We start from the raw sequence: 22,782 nt of genomic DNA, 5'->3' as shown, positions 1-22,782 counted from the left end.
GGAGAAAATTTCTTGGCCACCAAGTAACAAAATTAACTTGGTTAATTCTAACTATATTGGTTCCCTTGTAATTAGCAGTTTCTTTATAGTTAATTCCAGTAACTAGTTTTTGGCCTCCAAGTAACATAGATATTGACATACATATATTATTATATTTTACAACATACATATATAAAATGGGAAAGGATCAAAGTATTCTTCAATTATCGAAAATAGAGCACTTTTGTCCTCTGTTATATTTTAGTATTAAAAATACCCTTGTCATCTTAAAATTGGACCACTTCTACTCTTATTTTTTAATATCTGGATCTTAAATCCTAATGCTTGTCTAATTAGATTAATTAGTATAGTTGAAAGGTAATTCTCTGTTGCATCTCGTATTTTCGTACGTGAAGTTGCGTCATAAGCTAGTCACATAAGCTCAAAGGATAGGATTATCTTTGAAGTTATAAGTGTTTATGTTATGTTTAACAAGTGATAAGCAAGGGTCGTGAAGGTTAGAGGTTAAACGAATCGGAGAAAATAAGTTTCGTCGAAGTTCGATATTTATTTGAACGAAACACGGTCCAAGCTGGACGAGGAAATTGAACCGTCCAACATGAGAAAATTTACCCGAGCACGGAGGATTTGGTTATATTCAAGCATGCAAATCAAGAGCTCGGAATATAAAAGGGCAAGTCCCGAAATTATTTAAGACTTGAAATTGGGATGATAGTGATTAAGAGTAATATTTTGTGTGTTCCAAAAGAGGCTACAGACTCGTACCATATTACATGAACATGATAATGTGTATATGAAGTGTGTTAAAAATGGTTATTATTTAAGTGAATTGAGATCAAGAAATTAATTATGTGTGTGATTATATGAGGAATTGTAGCGAGAGATTAAGTAGTTGTTTAGTGCATGGCCAAAATTATCCTGAGATTATAATGTCGGGACTAATTTATCTCATATCTTGGGACTATTTTATCTCATCTCCTAGATGGGATAAAATAGTCCCAGGATAAGTGAGATAAGAAAGGATATCCCAGCTTATACCATGAGATGCATTTTATACTTTGTTTGGTACAAGGTATAAATTTATCTCAGGATAAATTTATACATTTTACCAAACATGATATAAAAAATTAGTGTTGGGATATCCCAACTTATATCATGCACCAAACGATCCCTAAGGGAATAAATTAAAATTAGGTGAATAAGTACTAGGGGAAAACCCCTTTCCACGTGGTAGCAGAGCATGAGGTCTAGTGACTAACATATGTGTAAATATGGATGTGTGGTGGCTGCCTTCATAATATGTTGATACCTTATGAAAGCAATTAATAGAGTGGGGGCCTCTTTCAATATAAGAGGGATTAGTTTGGAGATCCAATAGGATATAAGGCAAATGTCTTGAAAGTAATATGGGCTGAACGTAGTAAAATATGTGCCCACACTTTTCTTTTTTGGAAAGTTGTTCTTGCACTTTGAGAAATTATACCTCCACTTTGGGTATACTTTTGATCGCCAAAATATCCCAGCAACTTAAACTTTGGGGATAAGTATTTTTGAGAAAGAAAATATGGGCAACAACGTTAGCTTGTTCCAAACCAAAACAGCAACGTTATTCAATTTAATTATCTCACCGCTTCAATCTCGTTGTTTCGTTTTGTCGTGTTGTTGACTCCGGGCTTTCTTCGTAATGAAGTAAGGTGGAAGAAGATTATTTCTTGGCATATGAGGTAAGAATTCTCCTCTACTGGATATATTTAAAATTCGTCCAGGTCATAACTAAATTGTGAGATGAGAACTACGGAACTAATGGCGGAAATCGGATAAGTTGTTGTTGTTGTTGTTATCGTGTGGATTGTTTGGTGATTGTTATGAGTTGTTTTGTGGGCTTGAATATCATGGGAATTGGCCGTAGTTATAGTTGTTGTTGTTGCTGTTGTACCATGTATATACGAAAATAAAGAAGTGTATACAACCGTTGGTATACGAATGTATATTGGGCTGTTTTGAGTTTATAATTGTGTTGTTTGTGCTTGGAAGTTAGAAGGAGGTAAATGGAGGTTGTTGTTGATGTTATTTATTGAGTTGGGGATGGTTATGAAATAGGGGAAATGTTGCCCGACTCTTTTTTAGAGACTAGTTATCATTGATATACCTCGTTTATTAGTATTCATTGAGTTAATGGACGTATTGTCATTGTTTAGGTTGAAGGGCTAATTGAGGAAAATTCGTTATTAAGTGCGTATCGGAGACAAGAGGTATGTTAAGGCTAACCTTTCCTTTATTCTTTTGGCATGGTCTATATGGAAACAAAATGTAACCAAACGTTCCTCATAATGACTCTATTCCTAGAAGTGTTAAGAGCTTATGTTTTCCCATATGATGATATTGATCATGTCTTGAGTTCCTAAGTCCCGAAGGGGCATACATATATATAAGGTTTCATATTTTGTATATATTTTCATAAGGATTCTAAGTCCCGAAGGGGGGCGTATGATAATAAGAAGATGTTCTTAACAAGGTAGGAAGTTAACGACTAGAAAGTCACTCCAAAGGGAGTTCGGATTTTCATAAGACTTTTCATGCATCATCTATACATACATATTTATATACTTATGAATCATTATATTATGGGGCATGGGAAGGACTATGGCGTTATATACGCAAACCTGATCAGCTGGTATATGATGATTATGATGCCCGAAGAGGCCGATATGAAATGATGCTCCATGGAGCGAATGGGTAAAGGTATATATATACATACATATATGATATTCATGCATTGCATTGCATTTGCATCGCGTTCATTGTATTCAGAAAGGTTGTATGCCCTATGGACGGACTATGATACGCATATGTGCACAGTCATCCAGATGTGGTTATGCATATGAGAGTCGTAGAGGGGCATATACGCTATATTCTCACTAGTACAGTAATATTATAGATACATAAAGATGTATATGATCGTGCGTAAGAGGTTATAGTATCACACAAGTTTCAGTCCTTAGTGGTAAGTCAAAGGTTCACAGGTTGATTCTTATCCCTCTTAATCTACAGTATGATATTGTTATTATTATGTTTCATTCCGCCTTACATACTCGATACATTATTTCGTACTGACGTCCCTTTGCCTGGGGACGTTGCGTTCATGTCCGCAGGTTCAGACAGGTTGACAGAAGGATTGCACTGACGAGGTTTGCCGAGTATCAGCTTGGATTGATGAACTCCACTTATTTCTGGAGCATTGCCGAGTCAGTATGTCATATATGTATTTCAGGTTATGGGTACGTCGGGGCACTGTCCTAACTTATATATATATATATTACAGTTATGTATTCTTAGAGGCTTTGCAGACAGAGTCATTCACACAGTGAGTCATATCATGTCAGTTGTAATGTTGGCCTCGTAGGCCCTTGTACTTATACATATGTATGCTTTTGGGCTGTTGGTTATAGAAACGTATGTTGGCCTAGATGGCCCAGTGTTTGTTATATATGATATCATCATGGCCTTGTTGGCCTTGTTTGTCTTTCGGGGCATAGATGATACGAGTCATAGTTGGTTTGCTCGGCCCTAAGTAAGTGTTGGGTGCCAATCACGCCTCACCAAGGTTGGGGTGTGACATTTTCGTCCCTTTCCGAAATTTTAATCCTCCTCTTTGGAAATTCACTTTAAGAGTTTATTTAATATTTCAAATGAGAATCTCCATTGATAAACGCCATATCTGTCAAAATTCCACAAATTACTCTATCAGCGACGAACTTCAATGTTGATTCCCCCAAAAAAATTTATCTTTGTTTTTTTCTGATCCACCCTTGAACATGATTCTTCGATGAAAATCAAAGTCCCAGAGCTCAAACATGTTTTGCAATCCATCAAATCTCAAATACCTTTAAAAGCTACTCTTTTCCATATTCCTATTAGGATTTTGTTAAGATTTTATGTGTTATAGATTGTGAAACATAAACAATCTAATGAAAACCCGACATGACTTTACGATCGTGAAATTTAATGATTTTCACACGACATAATATAACATTATTTTAATCAAGATAACATACATGAATTCATAACATTTTCTTGAATTACATTCAGAGAAACTGATTTATCTCCTTTGGAGTGCGCCTTTCTCATGTTATTTGATGGGAATAACCGTGAATTGCAATTGAAAGAGGACCAGCTTCTGATGGCTACTTTATACTCCAATTACGCAGAGTAGATGTATATAAATAACTAAGTTACTCTTATCTAGATGTGTAATAATGAAGCCTTAATGAGCTATTTATAGGAGGATGATTGTGCAAGCGTGATAACACGACCCGTGTCACATATGCAGAGCTTCCTTTATGTATGTTTGACAAGTGTCAAAGGGCTAATGACACCTTACCATGCATGCTTGACACATATCAACCATGCAGACAACTTTTTATGCATGCGACAAGTGTCAGCCATGCCAACTAACATAAGGCATGTGTGACATCTGTCACCCCTGCGTGCACGTGTCGTGCTTACTCATCACGTATGCTGCATGTGTCACGCATACTGATACGTGTTACGTTTCTCAGCCAACTTTTCATGCATACACACCTCCTAATCATTACATAGTCACTTAACTCTTCACTTTCCATCAATGTGGAAAGTTACTTATTTGCCGTAAAAATTACCCCATAAAATTTGATCAATATTCGTTAATTAGCCTTTTATTTATTAAACCCTAATTAATCACGTGGGACATTTATCTAACAATTTCTTCATATTCTCATCACCATCCAATTGTAGATTTGAGTTCAAAATCGAGTCCACACAATTAAATGATACATTATATGGAGATTTACTTTCCAATAAACCATTTTGATTTTGATTTCTTTCCATAAATAGCTATTGATATTCCAATTTCTTCAACTATCTTGAGTGAATCTCACCTAATTATCCTGAGAAAAAGAAAAAGAAAAAAAAGAGGAGAGGGGGTGGGGGGGTGGGGTGGAGAGCTTTCCTTGGAGAAATAGAAGGAACTTGTAAAAGCTGAGAAATCGCCAATGCCATAATGGCTGATCGAAGAATCCAGCCTCTAACTAATACCCACATCGTCACAAATAGTAGTTCATTTCAATCATTCAAACTTTTCCAGAAGCTGAACCAGTTATTTCCTTATTCCATTTAAGCGGGTTTAATTTTTTTGCCGCAATATTACTACGATGTATTGGAAAACTTGCTTGTTAGAATGTTAGTTCTTTGAGGTGATATATGGTTAAAGGGTGGTCGAATCGTACAATGGAGGAGAAGAGGATAAAGAAGAAAAAGAAGAAAAAGAAGAAAAAAAAACAATTAAAGTGAATTTTAAAGGAGGAGGATTAAACCTCTCGACGATGAAGCTTATCCCCCAACCTCTCACTAGCCGACCTTGACCCCTGTTATTTTGAGGTCATATCTAGTATTCAGAGTTTTCAAGCCAATTCCAATAGACTTATTGGAGGGTCCCATTGGCGTGCATCCAGTAGAAATTGAACCTACGAATTCGCCAATTATGAGTTGGGCGCTTATTTCGTGAAAGGGCTAAAATTACCCTTCAATTATACTAATTAATCCACTTAGACGATAATTATGAGTCTAAGATTCAGTTGTTAGCAAATAAGGGCAGAAGTGGTCCAATTTTTAGACGACGAGTGTATTTTTTATACTAAAAGATAACGCAAAAATACTCTTTTCATATAGTTGAAGTTTTTAGTTTCTGTTTCCAATTTTGTGTTGAATTTATTTCTTCGCCAGTTTTATTGTTGAAATCGCCAAAGCACGAAGTATTTAATCACATGGCCAGACTTTCAAGCTAACCTCTATCAAAGAGAAAACTTTGCATCCATATATGCAAAATCCAAAGAACTTTACATACATACATACATACTAGTGGTGTTTCTTCTACTTGTTTTATTTCAAGGAAACATTTACTTTTTCGCCAAGTACATCAAGCATCAGCTGCTTTCTCTGCAATAATTTCTGATCATGCCTTGCAATCTGTGAACAATTAGCAAGCTATTTGAAAATAGATATCACTTTGTCCTTAGGTTTTGTTTAGTAAGGTGTTAATAGACAAATGCAGCTTCGTTTTTCTGCATTTATTAGTTCTTTCTGAAAAGAGAGAGTGCAGGGGAGAATTATGATTACAACTGAGCAAGAAGGTTAAAAATATTTTGGCGTGGCCTACATTTTGCTAGCAATGGTATAGCGTTAGGCATAGTGAGTACAGGTCCTCCAGTCATGTCAACCAGCTCTTCACTATCCTCTCCCATTCAAAGTACTGAATAAGTGATCCTAATGCCAAAGCAGCCACATGCATTGCCAAATTCTCACCTGGACATCCTCTCCTGCCATATCCAAATGGCATTAGCCTGAACCCGTCGCGTTGCCCTTTGAAATCGATAAACCTTTCAGGCTTAAACTCATTTGGCTCTTCCCAAAACTTAGCATCATTTTGTATTGCCCACAATTTCACCAGCAACATTGTCCCCCGTGGGATACACAAAAACTTCCAACTACACGCTCATCCGAGGACTCATATGGCACAAGAAACGGAACAACTGGGCACATTCGGAGAGTTTCGTTTATGATTCCATGGAGATAAGGAAGATTAACAAGGTCTGAATCGTCGAGTAATCTTGATGACTCTCCAATGTGAGTGTCTATTTCGTTTTGAGCTTTTTTTAGAGCCTCAGGATTGTTCAGAAGAAGTGATAACGCCAATTCCATTGTGCTAGCTGTAGTATCAGTCCCTGCTGTTAACATGACTATTGCCATGCCCCTTATCACTTCATCTGTGTAATAATTAGGTTCTGAATCTCGGAGTGATAGAAGAACATCAATCATGGTGTTATTCTTTTGCCCTAAAGAAGATCCCTTTTCGTTGTTCTTGTGCTCTTCAATCAAATCTTGCATAAATTTATCCCTCCTCCTTCAGTACGTTCAACTTGTGTTCAAGTTTGTTTACACCAATCCAGTTAAGTATAGGCACAAAATCTGCTATATTTGTTGCACCACTCAATTGGAAAGTTTCTGTCACTCTCTTTAAACCTCCTAGATTCCTCAAATTTCTCACCAGAATCACCATAGTATTTTTTCCCAGCAATCATCATCATCAGGATGTTCATTGTCATCTCAAAGAAAGCCACTTTCATATCCACCACGTTTGTGTTTGAATCTACACCACTGGTTTTGCCCCTTACAAGTCGTTGGAGAAGATCGCGGACCTCATGTCTACGGATATCAGCAAACATTTGAATTCTCTGAGTGGGCAAGATTTCAAGAGTCGCAATCCGTCTTAGGTTGCGCCTATGTTGGCCATACGAAGCCCAAACAAGAGTATTATTTTGTAACCAAGACGTTTTCCAGCAAGAAGCCTTGGACGGTTGGCAAAAACAGCGTCGTTTTTGGTGAAACATTCCTCTGCAAGAGAAGGGGAAGAGACAAGCAGGACAGGACGCGATCCAAATCGGAGGAAAAGCAAAGGACCATGCTTTTCTGAGATCTTGGCTAATGTTTCATGGAGTGGTTTCTTGAATAGATATAAATGGCCTATTATGGGTAAAAAAGTAAACGGACTTGGTGGGAGATTTTGAAATTTTCTAAGGAAATGGTTCTTTAGCAAGTAAAGGAAAGTGAAGATGAGGATGTATTATGAAAGTTCCATGGTAGATGCAGATACAATCAATGAAGGTACTTTTCACAATAACTATAAATAACTAGAATACTCAACTTTACTCTCTGGATTCACCTCTTCAATGGGTTCTTAGGCAACTTAGATTCTGGCTAGACAAAATTTAGGCAGATGAGTGCAAATTTGGTGCAAGAAGGTCTTAGTTCATACTATGTCGTGTAGTTATCAGCATCATTTGACTTTGTCATCTTTGGACTGCAAGGAGAACCACTTTTATGTAAACATTGTCATTGATGATAATGTACTGTTTAACTTGACTTTTGTGCGCTGACCGTGTATAGTTTTTATTTTTTATTTTTTTTACGCTATCAGATCAAGATGATCAAACAATAGTTACCTCTATTATTAGCCTAATTTTATTATACAAAAAAAGTAAATTAAATTCTTCATTATAAAATGTTAAAGTACAATATTGACATAAATTCTTCATTATTTACACTGACCTGTATATAATTAAGCTAAATCCTAAATTGATTATGCTTGTCTGCAGTGGCCCCGAAACAATCTTACTCCATCAATTAAGATTCCCTTCTTGTCATAATGAATGAGTGAATGTTTGGCCTTTTTGGACGTCATGTTCCGTGTCATATTATATTTCTTAAATAACTTTTTGAGATAAAATTTGGAGAATTGCGATGTGTCATTTTATTGTTATAATTTGAAATTATCGTCCCTCATGGATTGTGGTATAAAAATATAATTACAATTATAGTATAAATAATTCTGAGATTGCTAAGTTTAATTATACCAAATATGTGATACAATATCTCTTGTTCCACCAACAACACGACCCCTGAATTAATTTTCTAAAATGAATTATTAATACTGGAAAATCTCCTAATAATATCAGCTAACAATTACTAAAACTTTTGGGGCCAAGTGCACAAATAGCCGCTTGGAGGATTGTCATTTTAAAAAATGCTGAAAGTTATAAAATGGAGTATTTATTTAGCCAGTTCATAATCAAATTCAAACTTGCAGGATTGAAGTTGAAAATCACAAAATGTTCTGTCCTTCGAATCTAAAGTTGAGGCTTGGTCAAGCCTAACTTGAGATTCAAATATCTAAAGTTGCACTCAAGTCTAAATATTTGAAGATCAGAAGTTAGACTTTTAGTCATCTTCCAACTTAGAGACTTGCAGAACTGAAGTTAGAAAAATTCCAACCAAAATGCGTGAAGTTGGGACTAGCCAAGCCTAATTTTAAATTCAAATATCTGAAGTTCAGCCCTTCATGGACAAGCTTATCTACGATCATGGGAATTCCACCATCCAACGGTTAGCATCACAAGCCATAAAATTTTATTACTGCTCATGAAAATGAATCATATAGAAAAAAAAAAAAATTGCATTAAAATTATGAAGAAAAAAACGAAATTCGAACCGAAAAAAGTTAGTTCTAGAATGACATTTTATTTCCGCACATTTTTGGCTTGAGTACCCCTAGAGAGAAGGATGTACATTTGGTGGAATGATTGGTTCTGTTTCTTTAGTATTTTAATTTTTACACATGGATTTTGGGCGGGTCAATTCTTTTTAATTGAGTTTGTATTTATTAGCTTAAAAATAAAAATAAAAATATTACCCGTTGGAGTTTGATTCTCCGGTAGGTGTGATTTTTGTGATAGTAAGCGCAAGGTTATGTGACTTGTATTAGAAAACATACTTAAGTGACTTTGGTGGAAAAAAATGATAGTTATGTGACCATTTATGAAATTTACCCAAAAATGAGTGGAGGCATATGAAAAGTAAAAGAAATGAAAAGGGGCAAAGTGCATGGATATCCAATTTTAACGCCGCCATTTAACTCGTGTCCGGTTTTTTTTTTTTTTTTTGCACGTGTACCACTTGGAACGACTTCATATATACAATGTCTAAAATTTTGATTTTGTAAAGCCAAACTTCAAACATCGCATGTCTGAAAGGTATATGTGCAAAAAGGTTAAAATGATGGATACATGTTTAATGACGGTATCAAAAACAGGCTGCCTCATGAAATTTTTACATTGAAAAAGAACCAATGTTATGCTGCAATTTATGGTCATTTGCCCTTCAAAGGCACTGGTCTTTAACTTTTGTCCCTCAAATCGGTGGTCTTTAATTTTTGCTCTTCGCTAAAAATCCTTTGTTGGTTTCGGGTTCGAATCCCGCTCAGTCAAAAAAAAAAAAAAAAAATCGCAAGACAGAGTTTTAAATTCTACCTTAAGGTAGAGTTTTGCTTTCTGGTGAAAGCAAAACTCTGCCTTCGGCAGAATTTTGCCTTCTGGCATAAGGAAGAGGTTTGCCTTCTGACATTTTTTTTTTTTTACTTAGTTGGAATTTTACAAACCTCTGCCTTAAGATTTAACTTTTGCCCGAATAGATCTAATTTTGGGCAAAAGTTAAGCCTATTCAGGCAGAAGGCATTCTGCCTGAATAGGCCTAACTTTGCTACAAACTTCTGCCTTGCAATATTTTTTTTTTTAATATTTGACTGAGCGAGAGTTTGAACCCAGAACCCATAGGTTTTAGGCGAAAGACATAAATTAAAAATTTCAAATTTAAGGGGCAAATATTAAAGACCAGTGCCTTTGAAGAGCATTCCGCACAAGAAAATGGCAATTTATCGGGCTACCACATAGATGAAGTCCAACAGAAAATGAACTGAACTGCAACCATAATTTTCTTGAGCTTTTAAGTAAAAGTCTGCCCTTAATCTACAAGTCTAGGAATCGATAGAATTGATGATCAACATTAGCTTCTAAGGAAACAGACTACATCTTTAGGTAACAAGAACGTCAAAAAAAAAAAAAAAAAAGGTTTTCGAAATCTAAAAGTTAAAAACATGAACGTCGTTTCCAATCAGACACCATTACATAAAAAGAGGACGTACATTATTAAATCTAATATAATTCTATCAAGTTGTTTGTAGTTTGATCAATTTTGATAAGCCGTATGAGGCTACTTCAAAAGTTCAAATGTCTTTCACAGCTGTGCAATACCCAAGGATGAGCGACATTGGTCTTAAGAAAAGTATGATTTCCACTTCCTCCAAGATTTTGTTTCACAATCAGCTATGTTTATCTGTAATTATTTACATTTCATGCTAGAGTCACAGCCAGCTTCAAGCAGAACAGATGAATGAGAAATTAGAGGCGACAAGGACTACTATAACAAGAGCAGGTACCTCAAGATAGTATTTTACATTTCCCTGACATGGAGAAAGCAATAAAATGTTAGATATCACCATCACTTGTCGTCCCCTTGAGTCGTGCATTCAGAACAGATAATTTTGTATCATCTGAATATCATTTGGAGTGATGAGGAAATAGCAGGAATGCCTTGCCAGAAACACATCATCAGCAATGTTTGTTGCTAGTGGATGACCACTGTCCTCTAAGAAACAGTAGCATGGAGCTTGGAATCCAAAACTTAAATACTCGACCACACAACGAATCATCCTCAGGATGAAGCTTAACGTGCACTGCTTTTTCTATTCATCACGTCGTGGTAATACAGAAGCACACACATTGGCTGACCAAGAATGCAGAAAAAGCACCAGAACATCATATTCCCCACCTAGAAAGATTAAATAACCTAATATCAATCACTTGTAATTACATTTTAAATGAATTTAGAAGACAAAAAAGGAATTAGCTGAGTATATGGAAATATAACTGCACCCAAAAACATACCATCGAGCTTTGGAGCTTATTTTGTAAGAAGTTTGTGAGAATGACCAAAGGAACCTGATCAGAGAAACATAGCCAAATTTAATCTTCAGCATGGACAAAGAAGATGATAGTCTTTCCTTTTCAAACATTGATGTTTTAAAAACAGTGTTCTTTGGAAACATGAATAACAATGAGTTTAAGTTCTCTGTACCTGATGAAATGACAGCTAACCTACTATAATAAGTTAAACTACACTGATAGTATAAAAAGTTGTCGCCAATGTATACAACTTAAATCCAATAACAATATGTTAAGTTCCATTACCTGGAACATAATTCCACTGAACGCCCACCACTTGAAAAGGCGACAAGGAACAGCAATACACAGCTGCAGATAGGCAGGAACATGTCATCTCAAACCAGTAGTTGTTAAGTCGCCATTACCGGGTTTCCTTGTAAAATATGGAAGAAGGCGGAAACAACATACCTCGTGGAAAACAGCAGATACAAGGAAAGCAATCAATATTGCGACCCCCTGCACCAAGTGTTACTGGATATTAAACTTGTCAAAGCAGAAAAGTGCAAAATCATTTGAAGCAACAGGTTGGCATATTATCCTATATACAGACTCACCAATTAACTGAGGTCTGACAGAAAAATTATTTTACGTAAAATATTCTGCTATTGTCAACTAAAAAAGTACTTTATGAAGGTCGAATATCAGGGGCAATTTATTTTTCAAGATTTAAAATTAAGGTTTTAAACCCATCTTCACTGGAAATATTTGTGCTCGAAAATCGACGTGGGATAAAAGGTGAAAGTGCTGCCATATATTTTCTAAAAAAAATGCATTTTTTAATTGAGAACATAGATTGCCGCAAAGTGGAAGTGAGGTAATTCCTTCCACCTTGTCAAGATATAATGAAACTAAAAGTAGAAGAAATGGCAAAAATCAATTTCGAAAGGCTAACACAAGAAAAGTACGATATATACACGAAAAAACAAAAAACAAATTAGTGAGCTGAGAAGGCACCTTTGGAATTCCGTTCCTTAAGCATGGAAAATAAATGTGACGAACTATCCACTTATGAACAGGCTGCAATAATCACAAGATACATGGTTACTAATGTTACGGGAAGGAAAAATGCTCGACAGAGATGGAAGCTTAATTGCATGTGCTTGTACTTAGGATTCTTTTATATGGTGGAATATCAAATTCATCTGGGGAAGCGGGACCTCAATAAAGGCCTTTGTTTAATGTAATCTCATGCAATCTGTTAGGCTGTTGTTAGGTGGACAGAAATACACCGATACAACTTAAAGAACAACCTATATGCAGTTACATATAAGAGGAAATACTCCAAGCTTTCAGAATAAGAAGGCTGGAGAAGATAGACATTTGATTCTGTTAAGGAAAACTTTACTTAGTGACAAACCAAACCAAGAATGATGGCGATAGGATACAACATCATTTCAAAATGTACTTTTGGTATTCCACTTCTTGGTCAATAAGACAACATGTTTGCGTGCATAAGAATCAGAAAAAGATACCAAAAAAGGAAGATAGACATACCATATTCCACATTCTCCAGTACTGATACAACAGCCGCAGCAGGACAATCACGTAAAAAAAGAAAAAGAAACTTCAACCAGCTCTGAAACAGTTGGGATATAGCAAAAGGCAAAGTGATATTTGAATCTACCTCATCAATTGTTTTGGCATTCCACCAATCCTTGTAGAACTCACGATCACCAAAACATAATAGTTCGGCAAGTATATTTAGCCTGAGACAAATATGAAAGATGTAAACAGAACCCATTCTCCTTGATGCACAGGAACATAAGCCAAATATTCATTTTAGTATTATTCAGAGAAAAGAGTATTAAGCTTTTCATAACACGAACGCCATTTCGAAGAGAAAGAAAAGAGATAAATTATGATGCCAATATGCCGTGACATTGAAGCTTCAACACTAACACAAAATAAGGAAGAATGCATTGTCTAAACATCTGATGAAATGAAGTCCTAATCTCATGTCAACAATCATAACTGTTCAAAGGATTCAGAAGGCCTTAGCCTCAAGAGAACAGATATCAATCAGATATATGCTAACTAACACCATTCGGGCTCATTGAGAACCTCCAGGTTCTTTTGGTGCACCTTCTGCTCCTTTCTTTTCTCCCTGATAGTTGTGTTAAGAAACTCAAGTTTTAGTGCTGTCATCGATACTTCAACGGTTAGTAATTAACCATCAAAAATTGAAATAAACATGTTTCGATTGGGAAAAGGGGAAACTGTGGAGACATACACTTCAGCGATGTTAATGACTACTAGTTCTGAAGGATATTAAAGCACACATTTCTTGCAAGATAAAGGATTCGGGCATCGATCAAAAGGAAAAGAAGTAAATAATATATGAATTAAAAGTAGAGGGACATACCAAAGATGAAAGAAACAGTAAAACATGCAGAGCCAGACATATAAATTTGGAACCGAAAGCTTCAATACCCTCTCGATGGCATATAAAAGGTTTCCTTTCAAAGGATGTTGTGAATTTTGTACAATTGGGTTAATGTACTGCACAAGGACATCCAATCAGAATATATTTACGCTTATCAGAGGAAATACAGATTGAACCTTCACAAAAGAAAAAAGCACCTGTTCTATGATAAATCCCATCAATCCTGTAAATATTACCAACTTGATGAATTGCCGGGCCACCCAACCTTTGCGAATGCATGGAGTGCGGGGATAGCTAAGCTTCAGATAACACAATAAATAAATCCAAGAAAACTAATGAGTTGATGCAAAAACAACTCCTAGAGTGAAATCTCTTTGATCCCTTGTACAGGATTTTTATTAGAAAAGGGATTTAATTATAAGATCATATCAAATATATTTTTTTTTTTTGGTAAGAAAAAGGAAGAGGAAACCACCATAATTATTAATATAGATGGAAAAGACTCCTTCAATAGTAGATGATCATGGAATGAACTTTGTGCAGTTCTAGCTTAATTGTTTGGTTGAGATCGTCTTTCTAGACCAGACCCAAAATTAGTATGATAAAATACACTATAGTAGTCAAAATGAATGAATATGTTCAATTCAACAACTCCTAATATACTAATTGAACTGGACTTAACCTAAAGCTCTTTATAACAAGAAACTGGTCTTGGAGTCTGAGTATGAACAGCACAATTCAATAAGAAAATTCAAAGGCAACAATGTAAGTAGTTTAAAGAATATCATATAACCCAATCCATTTACAATCTCAATGAGTAAGTTAAAACATCTAAACACCAACAATACTAAGTCCAAGGTAAATCGTCAAGCATACAAGAATAACAAGTTAGTGTAGTGACATGTCTGTCTTTATTAATTCGTTTTTAAAAATAATTTACTCTATTTGCACCAATACTATTTGAACAAACTGTTTAGAGCTTGGAATCTATCACGGAAAGCATGAAGTTATCAATAACTGTAGAGAAGGAAATATGAGGATTCTCACAATGAGAAGACACGACCATTTGATACATACTATAGTGTAGCAGGGAAGTAGTTAGTCTTGTGAAGATTCATATTAGGGATCAGCACTCTGCCAAACAATCTAAAACGCAAAAATAATACACAAAAATAATAAGTTGATGACTAAGAATCACAAGATTCCTAGCACCAAATTTACTATTTGTAGTAATTGCAACACCAATTTAAAGCTCCTAATTTTTGATATATTCGAAGATGAATAACCCCTTTGTCCTACTTGTGACCTAATTTTACTTTACTTCAGATCAAGGGTGTAGCCTAGTGGTCAATGAAGTGAATAGAGAACCATGAGGTATCAGGTTGAAATCCCCGCGGAGGCAAACAAACTAGGTGATTTCTTCCCATCTGTCCAAGCCTTTGTGGACAGAGTTACTGGAGGTACCAGGTAGCCCGTAGAATTAGTCAAGGTGCATGCACACTGGCCCAGACACCACAGTTAATTTAAAGGAAAAAAAAGAAGAAGAAGAAGAAGAGAGAATAGTATCTACTGATTTAGTTTTTAGTTGCAAAATGCCTGGGAAATTAAGAAAAATTTGATGGTCAAATCATATAACTTTGAGCATTGAAGTCAACGTATTATAGTTAATTTCACATACTTAATACATGTTTATCAGCAATAATGTCTAGTCCTCTATGACCAAACCATAAACCTGAAATCATCAACAGGCACAGTCATCCACTCCTAATTTCTACATTAAACATTGCATCAAAACCACCATAAACAAGTTTATTTATCTAGAATCAGGGTTATTTTGCAAATAGATATAAGCTAATGATGTTGCGGTGCAGGTTCTCTGCAATGGATGAAAATGAATGGATAAAATTTTGCAGGATTTAACTGATCCTACCTGATAACATAATGTAGGAGCAACCATGAAGTAAGCCAAACTCTTGAAGCTAACATCATAAGAGTAATCCCCATCTGAAGTTTCAGCCTAACAACATAAATAAGTGAATAAAGAAAGGAAAAAAAAACATGAATTAGCTAGACATAAGAGACTCCATATTAATATTGCTCAAACCACAAGTATAAGCTAAATCACTGAAGTTGATTAATCTAGTGATTTTTAAAATTTCACCCACAAATGAAGCTTTAATGAAGTTGAGATCCTGCAGGTCCATGAGAGAAGAGGACACAGAGCAATAATACCTTATCCATAGACTTTGCAAGCTGTCTCATATCGTGATTTGCATGCGCATAAGAAACCAGCTTCATCCATACAATACAAGCAACCAGCATCAATATGACACCAGACAGAAAAGCAGAATCACACCTGTGCAGTTTAAAACGCATAAACTTGATATTATTTTCAATATATATCAGCTAGAGAAATACAGTTGAATATTCTCCCCTAGTAATGGTAATCTAAATTTACATCAGCGGTTATCCTACCCAATATCAAAAAATGAACGTTTAAAAATGTCTTGAACAGTTCAAGTCAGAAAGAAATACTCCCTCCGTCCCATTTTACATGAGGGTGTTTGACTTGGCACAATGTCTAAGAAGTAAAGACAGACTTTTGAAACTTGTGGTCTAAAACAAACCATACAAATTTGTGTGGCTAGAAATCATTTCATTAAAGGTAAAAAGGTAGATATAAAGTTGAGTTTTTACTAATTATAGAAAGGTGTCATTCTTTTTGGGACTGACTAAAAAGGAAAGAGTGTCACATAAAATTGGAATGGAGGGAGTATTAGTTCCTATGCAGAACTCCTCTCCCAATAAATAGGCATATTTTGACATCTAAGATATTCACCAGTTGTAGTAGCTAAATTCTCAGTTTAATCACAAACATGGCAGCCGCAAAAGCCACCTACCATACACTTTTAAGAGGTAGGACTAACTGTAGTAGTCTCAGCTAATTGATCATGTACAAAGTTTGGTATGCCAAACTCAATATGTAACTTTTTGCACATCAATGATCAATGAAGACAAAGTTTAACCCAAAAAAAATAAAAAAATGGGGGATGTATATCAAAGTTTCATGACTACAGTACATAAAGACATACTTAAGAATGACCAGAACTGGATACAAAATGGCAGCTGTTGTTATAGTTATGTGAAGAATGACCACCACCTGCAGCATCAGGAAGAAGAAATTCTTGATTAAGTTGAGTGTTAAAGTATTTAAGGATCATAAAAATAGTCAAAGCATCACAAATGACAAATCACAATGGCCACAAACACACCAGCGTAAGCCTCCTTACTATAAACAGGAACACGAGTCAGTGGAGCTCCATGTGAAAGAAATTTTCAATTTATATGATAAGGATGGATTTTGAGAGGAAAAAAAAAAAAAAAAAAAGCAAACAGAGAAAAAAAGGTGATCTCTACTTACACGCTCAGTCATACGCCTCTGCCGCACCATCTTCTCCACAAGGAAAGCAGTGAGAGGCAAAAGTTGGAGACTGAGACTGGAAGCACATAAAGACTTTCATTTTTTTGTCGAAAGAATAGTATAGTAGGTATTTAAGACCAGAGCAAAGAGAAGGGACTCAGGATGGAAATACCAGCACATTAGAAGCGGCCAATCCCGTAAAGACTTCGAACTAAACCAAAAGCCAGCTCTAATTAACAGGCCATACTGCAATAGTAGCCAAAGTTTGTCATCTGCAGTAGAATACCTAAAACATTTTGAAATGAAATATAATCTCTTTTGTAACACTATTCCTATTTATTGATTCGCTTTGATGGCGATACTGATGCATCAAACAAGTGGTCAGGCGACAAATTGAACTGTCTAGTCAAATTAATTACAGTGATATTACAGAAAGATGTATACCTTCATCAAATTCTCGATAATCAGCCTGCTGTTAACAGCAATCAGCACCACCACACAGAGATTGAACAGGCCTGCATGACTCTACCACAAGAACCATATATTGGGCATCAGCAAAGAGTTTTATGCCCGCTTTATACAAAGGTATAAGTACTTGTGGGCCACATGAGATGCAGTCAAGAAAAACCCGAAACTGAAATTCCTTAGTCTTCAAAATGTTTGTAGACTTCCACTTTCTTCATTAGTTCAGACATCAATAGTGAATACTGATAATAGCATGGTAACTCTTTTATAGTGAATATTATGCCATAAGCACTTGTGAGCCACATGAAATGCAATCAAGAAAAACACGAAATTGAGGATCTATTGTCTGCAAAAAGTTTATAGACTTCCACTGTCTTCATTAGTGAATACTGATAATATTGCACAGTAACTCTTACCATTAGGGCGAATATTATCTATTTGTGATCAAACTAAATATCAGAAGAACCCATTATCTATTGACAATTCTATATAACTTCCCCTGAAACTTTGGTGACCATATTGTACTATGAGTATCGTCCTAGATTACGCAGGGTGAAAACTTAATAGTTAGATGATGGGTTAAGGACGGCTTCTCTTGCGGCATGATCACTCAAAGTGGCAGGACTACCTTTTTGGCTGACCTCTTTGTTTTAGTACCCTATCTTTCAGATCAGGGTGAAAACCTATTATTTAGATGATGAATTAAGGACAGCTTCTCTTGTGGCATGATCACTGACAGTGGCAGAATTACCTTTTTGGTTGACCTCTTTGTTTTAGTACCCTATCTTTCAGGCGATGGGTAAGCTCAGCGTCTTTTTCGAGAAAATGGCCAAATGCCAACTACACACTTTTTCTGCATGGTGGTCCTATTACCCCCTGAACAGTTTAAAAACGGAATTATTACCTCCCTAAATGCTTACGTGGAAAAGTGAGTGTATTTCACTCTCCTTGAGAGAGTGAGCACCAAAAATAAATATTAAAACTTTATTTTTTAAATTTCTTTTCATAAATATATGTATTTTTAGTTATTTTTTTCCTTATTTGTTTCTATCTCATTTCTAATTTTTGTTTCCTTATTTTTGTTTTATCTGTGCACTGAATTTGGTTCCGGTGGCTTCTCTGCCCATCTCTCATCGTCACTCTTCATACCTTCACAAACACTAAACAACCTCATAAAAAATTTACTCTAAAACACGCATTCTTCAAAACCCACCTCAGAAACTCCAAATTTAACAAGAAATCGAGAAAACATGCTAAACATTGAGTTTGAATGAATAATCAAGGAAAAAGAATGACCTCCTTTATTAACAATTTATTCCACCGTTCTTCTTCCCCGAGAACCCAACTTTCTCGAAATTAAATAGTAGCCACAGTCCAAAATCACAAATTCTCCAAAATCCACCTCAGGAACTCCAACACTTAATCCGGGAAATTGAAGAAATCATGAAAGCATCCTTCCGCCCTTCAACCCTCCCCCATTCCGCCGCCATGTCCTTGACGAACGCCGCCTGCTGGTCATGCCATTAGCCTTAACCCTCACACAATTTGATTGACCCGATTCGTCAATCTGTTGTCATAGGATGTTTGCAGTTCAGATGCATTCCCTCACAGATCACATATCACAATTAGTACATCCTAAAATAGACGTGCTACCAATCAACACAAGGCTTGTTTGACCTCCTATGACAAGGACGAAGCACGACATCCAAAATTTCTCTGTTTATTCAATCATTACAACAACAACATACCCAATAGATTCCCACAAAAGTGGGGTGTGGGGAGGATAGAGCGTATTACCCTATACCTTCTCAGCTCAAGAAAAAGGTTAGACAAGAATTAACAGAAGTAAAGAAGTCATCGCAAGATACAATAGAAAGCATAACAAAGCATTTTGTAGAAAAGTAACAGTAATACGATAAGCGAAGTACAAGAGACAAGAGATAGTAACATAAATGGAAAGACAAGGATAATGCATCGGCTACTAGTATAGTGAAATTCGAATAGCAGCAACAGAGAAATGAAAAATAGAGAGAGACACACCTGTCTGAAAATGGCATCGGAGCTGAGAGGACTCTCCTTGATTCTCCTGTGAGCTGGTGCCGACGCCCTGTATGAATATTTATACGCCGATTTGCTTTCCTCGCCATTGACGGCAACACCACCATCAGCGTCCCTTCCATATCCGTCCGAACTGTTCATTGCTGCACTAGCCTCCTCATAACCGTTACTGCCACGTCTTCTCCGAACCACGTGATTAGGATCGGAGTTGACGTTTTCATTACCCGAAGCTATCGTCGCCGGCAATTCCGTTATCGTCATTGCCTATCTCTTACCAAATCACAGCCTAGAAAAGATTGTGAAGAGAGTTGGATAACACTCGATTCGAAATCAAACTTCACATGCAATGAATTGTTATCGGTAACAAGAATGACGGATCTAAAAGAGAAAAAGAAAGGGAGGGAGGGATCAGGATTGGGTGAGATTTGGACAAGTAATTATGATTAGCTGCTTAAGGCGGTTTCATTTTGAATTTTACATATTTTTGTATTTTTAGAAACTGGAGTTTATGCAATGCATAGATATGGTGGAATTTCTGCCTTTGTTTTTTTTTTTTTTTTTTTTTTTTTTTTGGGTTGGGGAGGGAAGTGACAAAGATCACTGGAAAGAGGCGCTTGGAAATTTGTGAGGGGTCAAATTTTGCCGAAATAAGAGAGGTGAAGTTTTCGTTTTGGTTTAGGAAGAAAACGTCAAAAGAACAAAAATGGTTACTTGCATATCACAAGTCGTTATGGTATGGAGGTTCGGTTCCTTTTGACTTTTCAGTCGTCAAAGCATGAAACTATTTAACCTGAGATTTTCACGAATTTTCTTTATCGCATTATTTGAAAATTGTGCTCTTCATCTTATTATTTGAGCCAACAATCTCGCAAAAGCCATATTGGGAGTTGATAATAAGCACACATGTGACCATCTTGTAGATGCATAAATCAAGACCATATAATATTTAAATGATCCACATGGAGGGTGAATTGGCCCACATATATCACTTTGTATACGTTCCAGAAATGCATGCAGGGGATTCAATCCCAACCTTAGTTGTTGATGGTTTGATAATCAATTTTCCTTGAGAACAAGCAGCACAAGAGAATTCTTTAAATTGAAGAATCTTTTGGTTCTTTAAAGTATGCCCATGTGAATTCTTAATTATTTTGCGCATCATATTAGAACCGGGATGGCCCAACGGGTCATGCCAAATAATAAAATCATTAGAATCATTAAACCTTTTGTTTACTACAACATGTGTTTCAACCGCACCAATACTTGTATGGTACAACTCGGAAGAAAATGCGGGTAATTTTTCATGTACAAACTTTTCCCCAGCTTTCATTGTAATAATATAAAGGTACTCAACCTTTCCTTCATTGGTAGTCTCAACATGATAGCCATTCTGGCGAATAACCTTGAAACTTAATAAGTTTCTTCGAGACTTGCTACAATACAGTGCATTATTAATGACCAATATTGTTCCTCCAGGTAGTAATAAGATCGTTTTTCCAGAGCCCTCAATTAATTTTGTACTATCGGATATTGTATTAACATAAGCCTTTTTCATAACCAAATGAGAGAAATATTTCTTTTCTCTTAATATAGTGTGAGTTGTAGCACTATCCAAAAGGCACATATCTCCATTACTCATCTTGGATCCAATTGAAGACTGAGGAATTTTATTTATCTTTAATCTTTGAGCATCATGCTGATAACGTGTTGCAAAACCAAACTCAAAGTAACAATATAAACTATTAGAACAAGAGAAACAATATAGAATAAAACAATGTAAAGATGACTTTCTTCTTTCTTTCAAGTGTATCATACATCACATATCATACCTCTATTTATACTACTCCATAGAGAGGGGGTTACAAGATTGTCTTGAATATGGCATTAACCCCTTGAGAAGGTGGGAAGAATATGTGGTTGTGAGAGATGAATGAGAGAGTAATGGAGGTGTGGTATAACTACACATAATGGTGCACATAATGGTGAATTAACTCCTAGAAGTTATGGACATCCACATTATCATATTTACAACACTTTAATCATACTTAGAGTATTAATTTATTCACACTCATGTATCTTTCTTACATTAATAAATAACCGTAAAGTGATAGATCGTGGTTAAGTATTATATATTCTCATTTTAGCTTTACTATTGTTAAGGTGAGTACCCTTATCATTTATTTTAAACGTGTTATGACATTTATAGCATATTATTAAGCGTGAGTTTTTAAATGTAGAAATATTATCTTCCTTGAAATAAATTAAAAACGGCAAGAGTGTGTTTAATAGTTAACAAACAAGACATCTTGTTCTTTTACGAAAAATATAACGGAAGTTCTATCAAAAATACCAAAGCCGTTTCTATTGACCGTTACGTAAGAATCAAACAAGTTTGCTCTTTTGTGTTTACACAATTACCAAACAACAAAAAATTGACTAGGTAAGAAACTCCAAATATGATGATATATATATATATATATATATCTTTTGTAGTTTTTTTTTTTTTTTTTTTTTTTGCATTTTCCTTAAATATTACATTCTACTTAATGTACACGAAAGGCAAAAGTCACGACTAATTAAAGTTAACTAACAGCCGTTTCGGTCCCCTAATCCCTCAATTGGAAAATTCAAAGGCCTCTCTACTAGCTCAGTTGGTTGGCTCCCTAAACTTACACCTTGTTGGTGACGGTTTGAATCCCCACATTGTAATCTCTTACCCCATTTCCCCTTCCCCTTCCCCTTCCCCTACCCCTATGTAATTTTTTTTTTTTTAAAAAAAAATAGATCGTTTAAAAAAAAAGACCTTATTAACTTGCCTGCATATCCAACAAAAGAACGAAGAAAAAATCAATGGTTTTGCAAGAGTTTTTTCCATTCTCTCTCGGTCGAAGCCGCTGCAAGAGTTTTCTCTTCACCAGTGCGCAACTACTTTCATCCCTGTCTCCTAATCTAATAGAATGGGAGTTTCTTCTCCTTAACCTTCTTTCTTCATCTTCTTTGTTTAGTTATACTCCATTGGTTGCGCC

The 22,782-nt window shown here is 35.7% G+C and overlaps 1 protein-coding gene, 1 long non-coding RNA gene and 1 pseudogene across 2 annotated transcripts; 1 reads left to right on the top strand and 2 right to left on the bottom strand.

Moving 5' to 3' along the window:
• The first annotated feature begins 1,350 nt into the window (after positions 1–1,350).
• Positions 1,351–3,596, top strand: LOC132618242 (uncharacterized). The gene is made up of 3 exons (XR_009574030.1): positions 1,351–1,724; positions 2,199–2,252; positions 3,153–3,596. It is a non-coding gene; the product is annotated as an uncharacterized LOC132618242 (long non-coding RNA).
• A 2,230-nt stretch (positions 3,597–5,826) lies between these two features.
• Positions 5,827–8,269, bottom strand: LOC132619083 (cytochrome P450 81Q32-like; annotated as a pseudogene).
• A 2,426-nt stretch (positions 8,270–10,695) lies between these two features.
• LOC132617055 (diacylglycerol O-acyltransferase 1-like) lies at positions 10,696–20,495 on the bottom strand. Its single transcript, XM_060331928.1, has 16 exons — positions 19,739–20,495; positions 17,678–17,758; positions 17,406–17,479; positions 17,234–17,309; positions 16,905–16,972; positions 16,045–16,168; positions 15,743–15,829; positions 14,010–14,111; positions 13,792–13,928; positions 13,054–13,135; positions 12,924–12,944; positions 12,384–12,446; positions 11,838–11,885; positions 11,676–11,738; positions 11,373–11,426; positions 10,696–11,256 (listed from the first exon to the last, which is right to left on the bottom strand). Exons 1-16 carry the CDS (start codon positions 20,015–20,017, stop codon positions 11,152–11,154), a joined length of 1,464 nt encoding a protein of 487 aa, XP_060187911.1. The 5' UTR covers positions 20,018–20,495; the 3' UTR covers positions 10,696–11,151.
• Positions 20,496–22,782: the final 2,287 nt, after the last annotated feature.

Source organism: Lycium barbarum, chromosome 11 (genome assembly GCF_019175385.1).
Source record: "Lycium barbarum isolate Lr01 chromosome 11, ASM1917538v2, whole genome shotgun sequence".
NCBI classification, from domain to species: Eukaryota; Viridiplantae; Streptophyta; class Magnoliopsida; order Solanales; family Solanaceae; genus Lycium; species Lycium barbarum.
The sequence above is the reverse complement of the archived record's forward strand: the minus strand, read 5'-3'. Positions and strand labels throughout refer to the sequence as shown.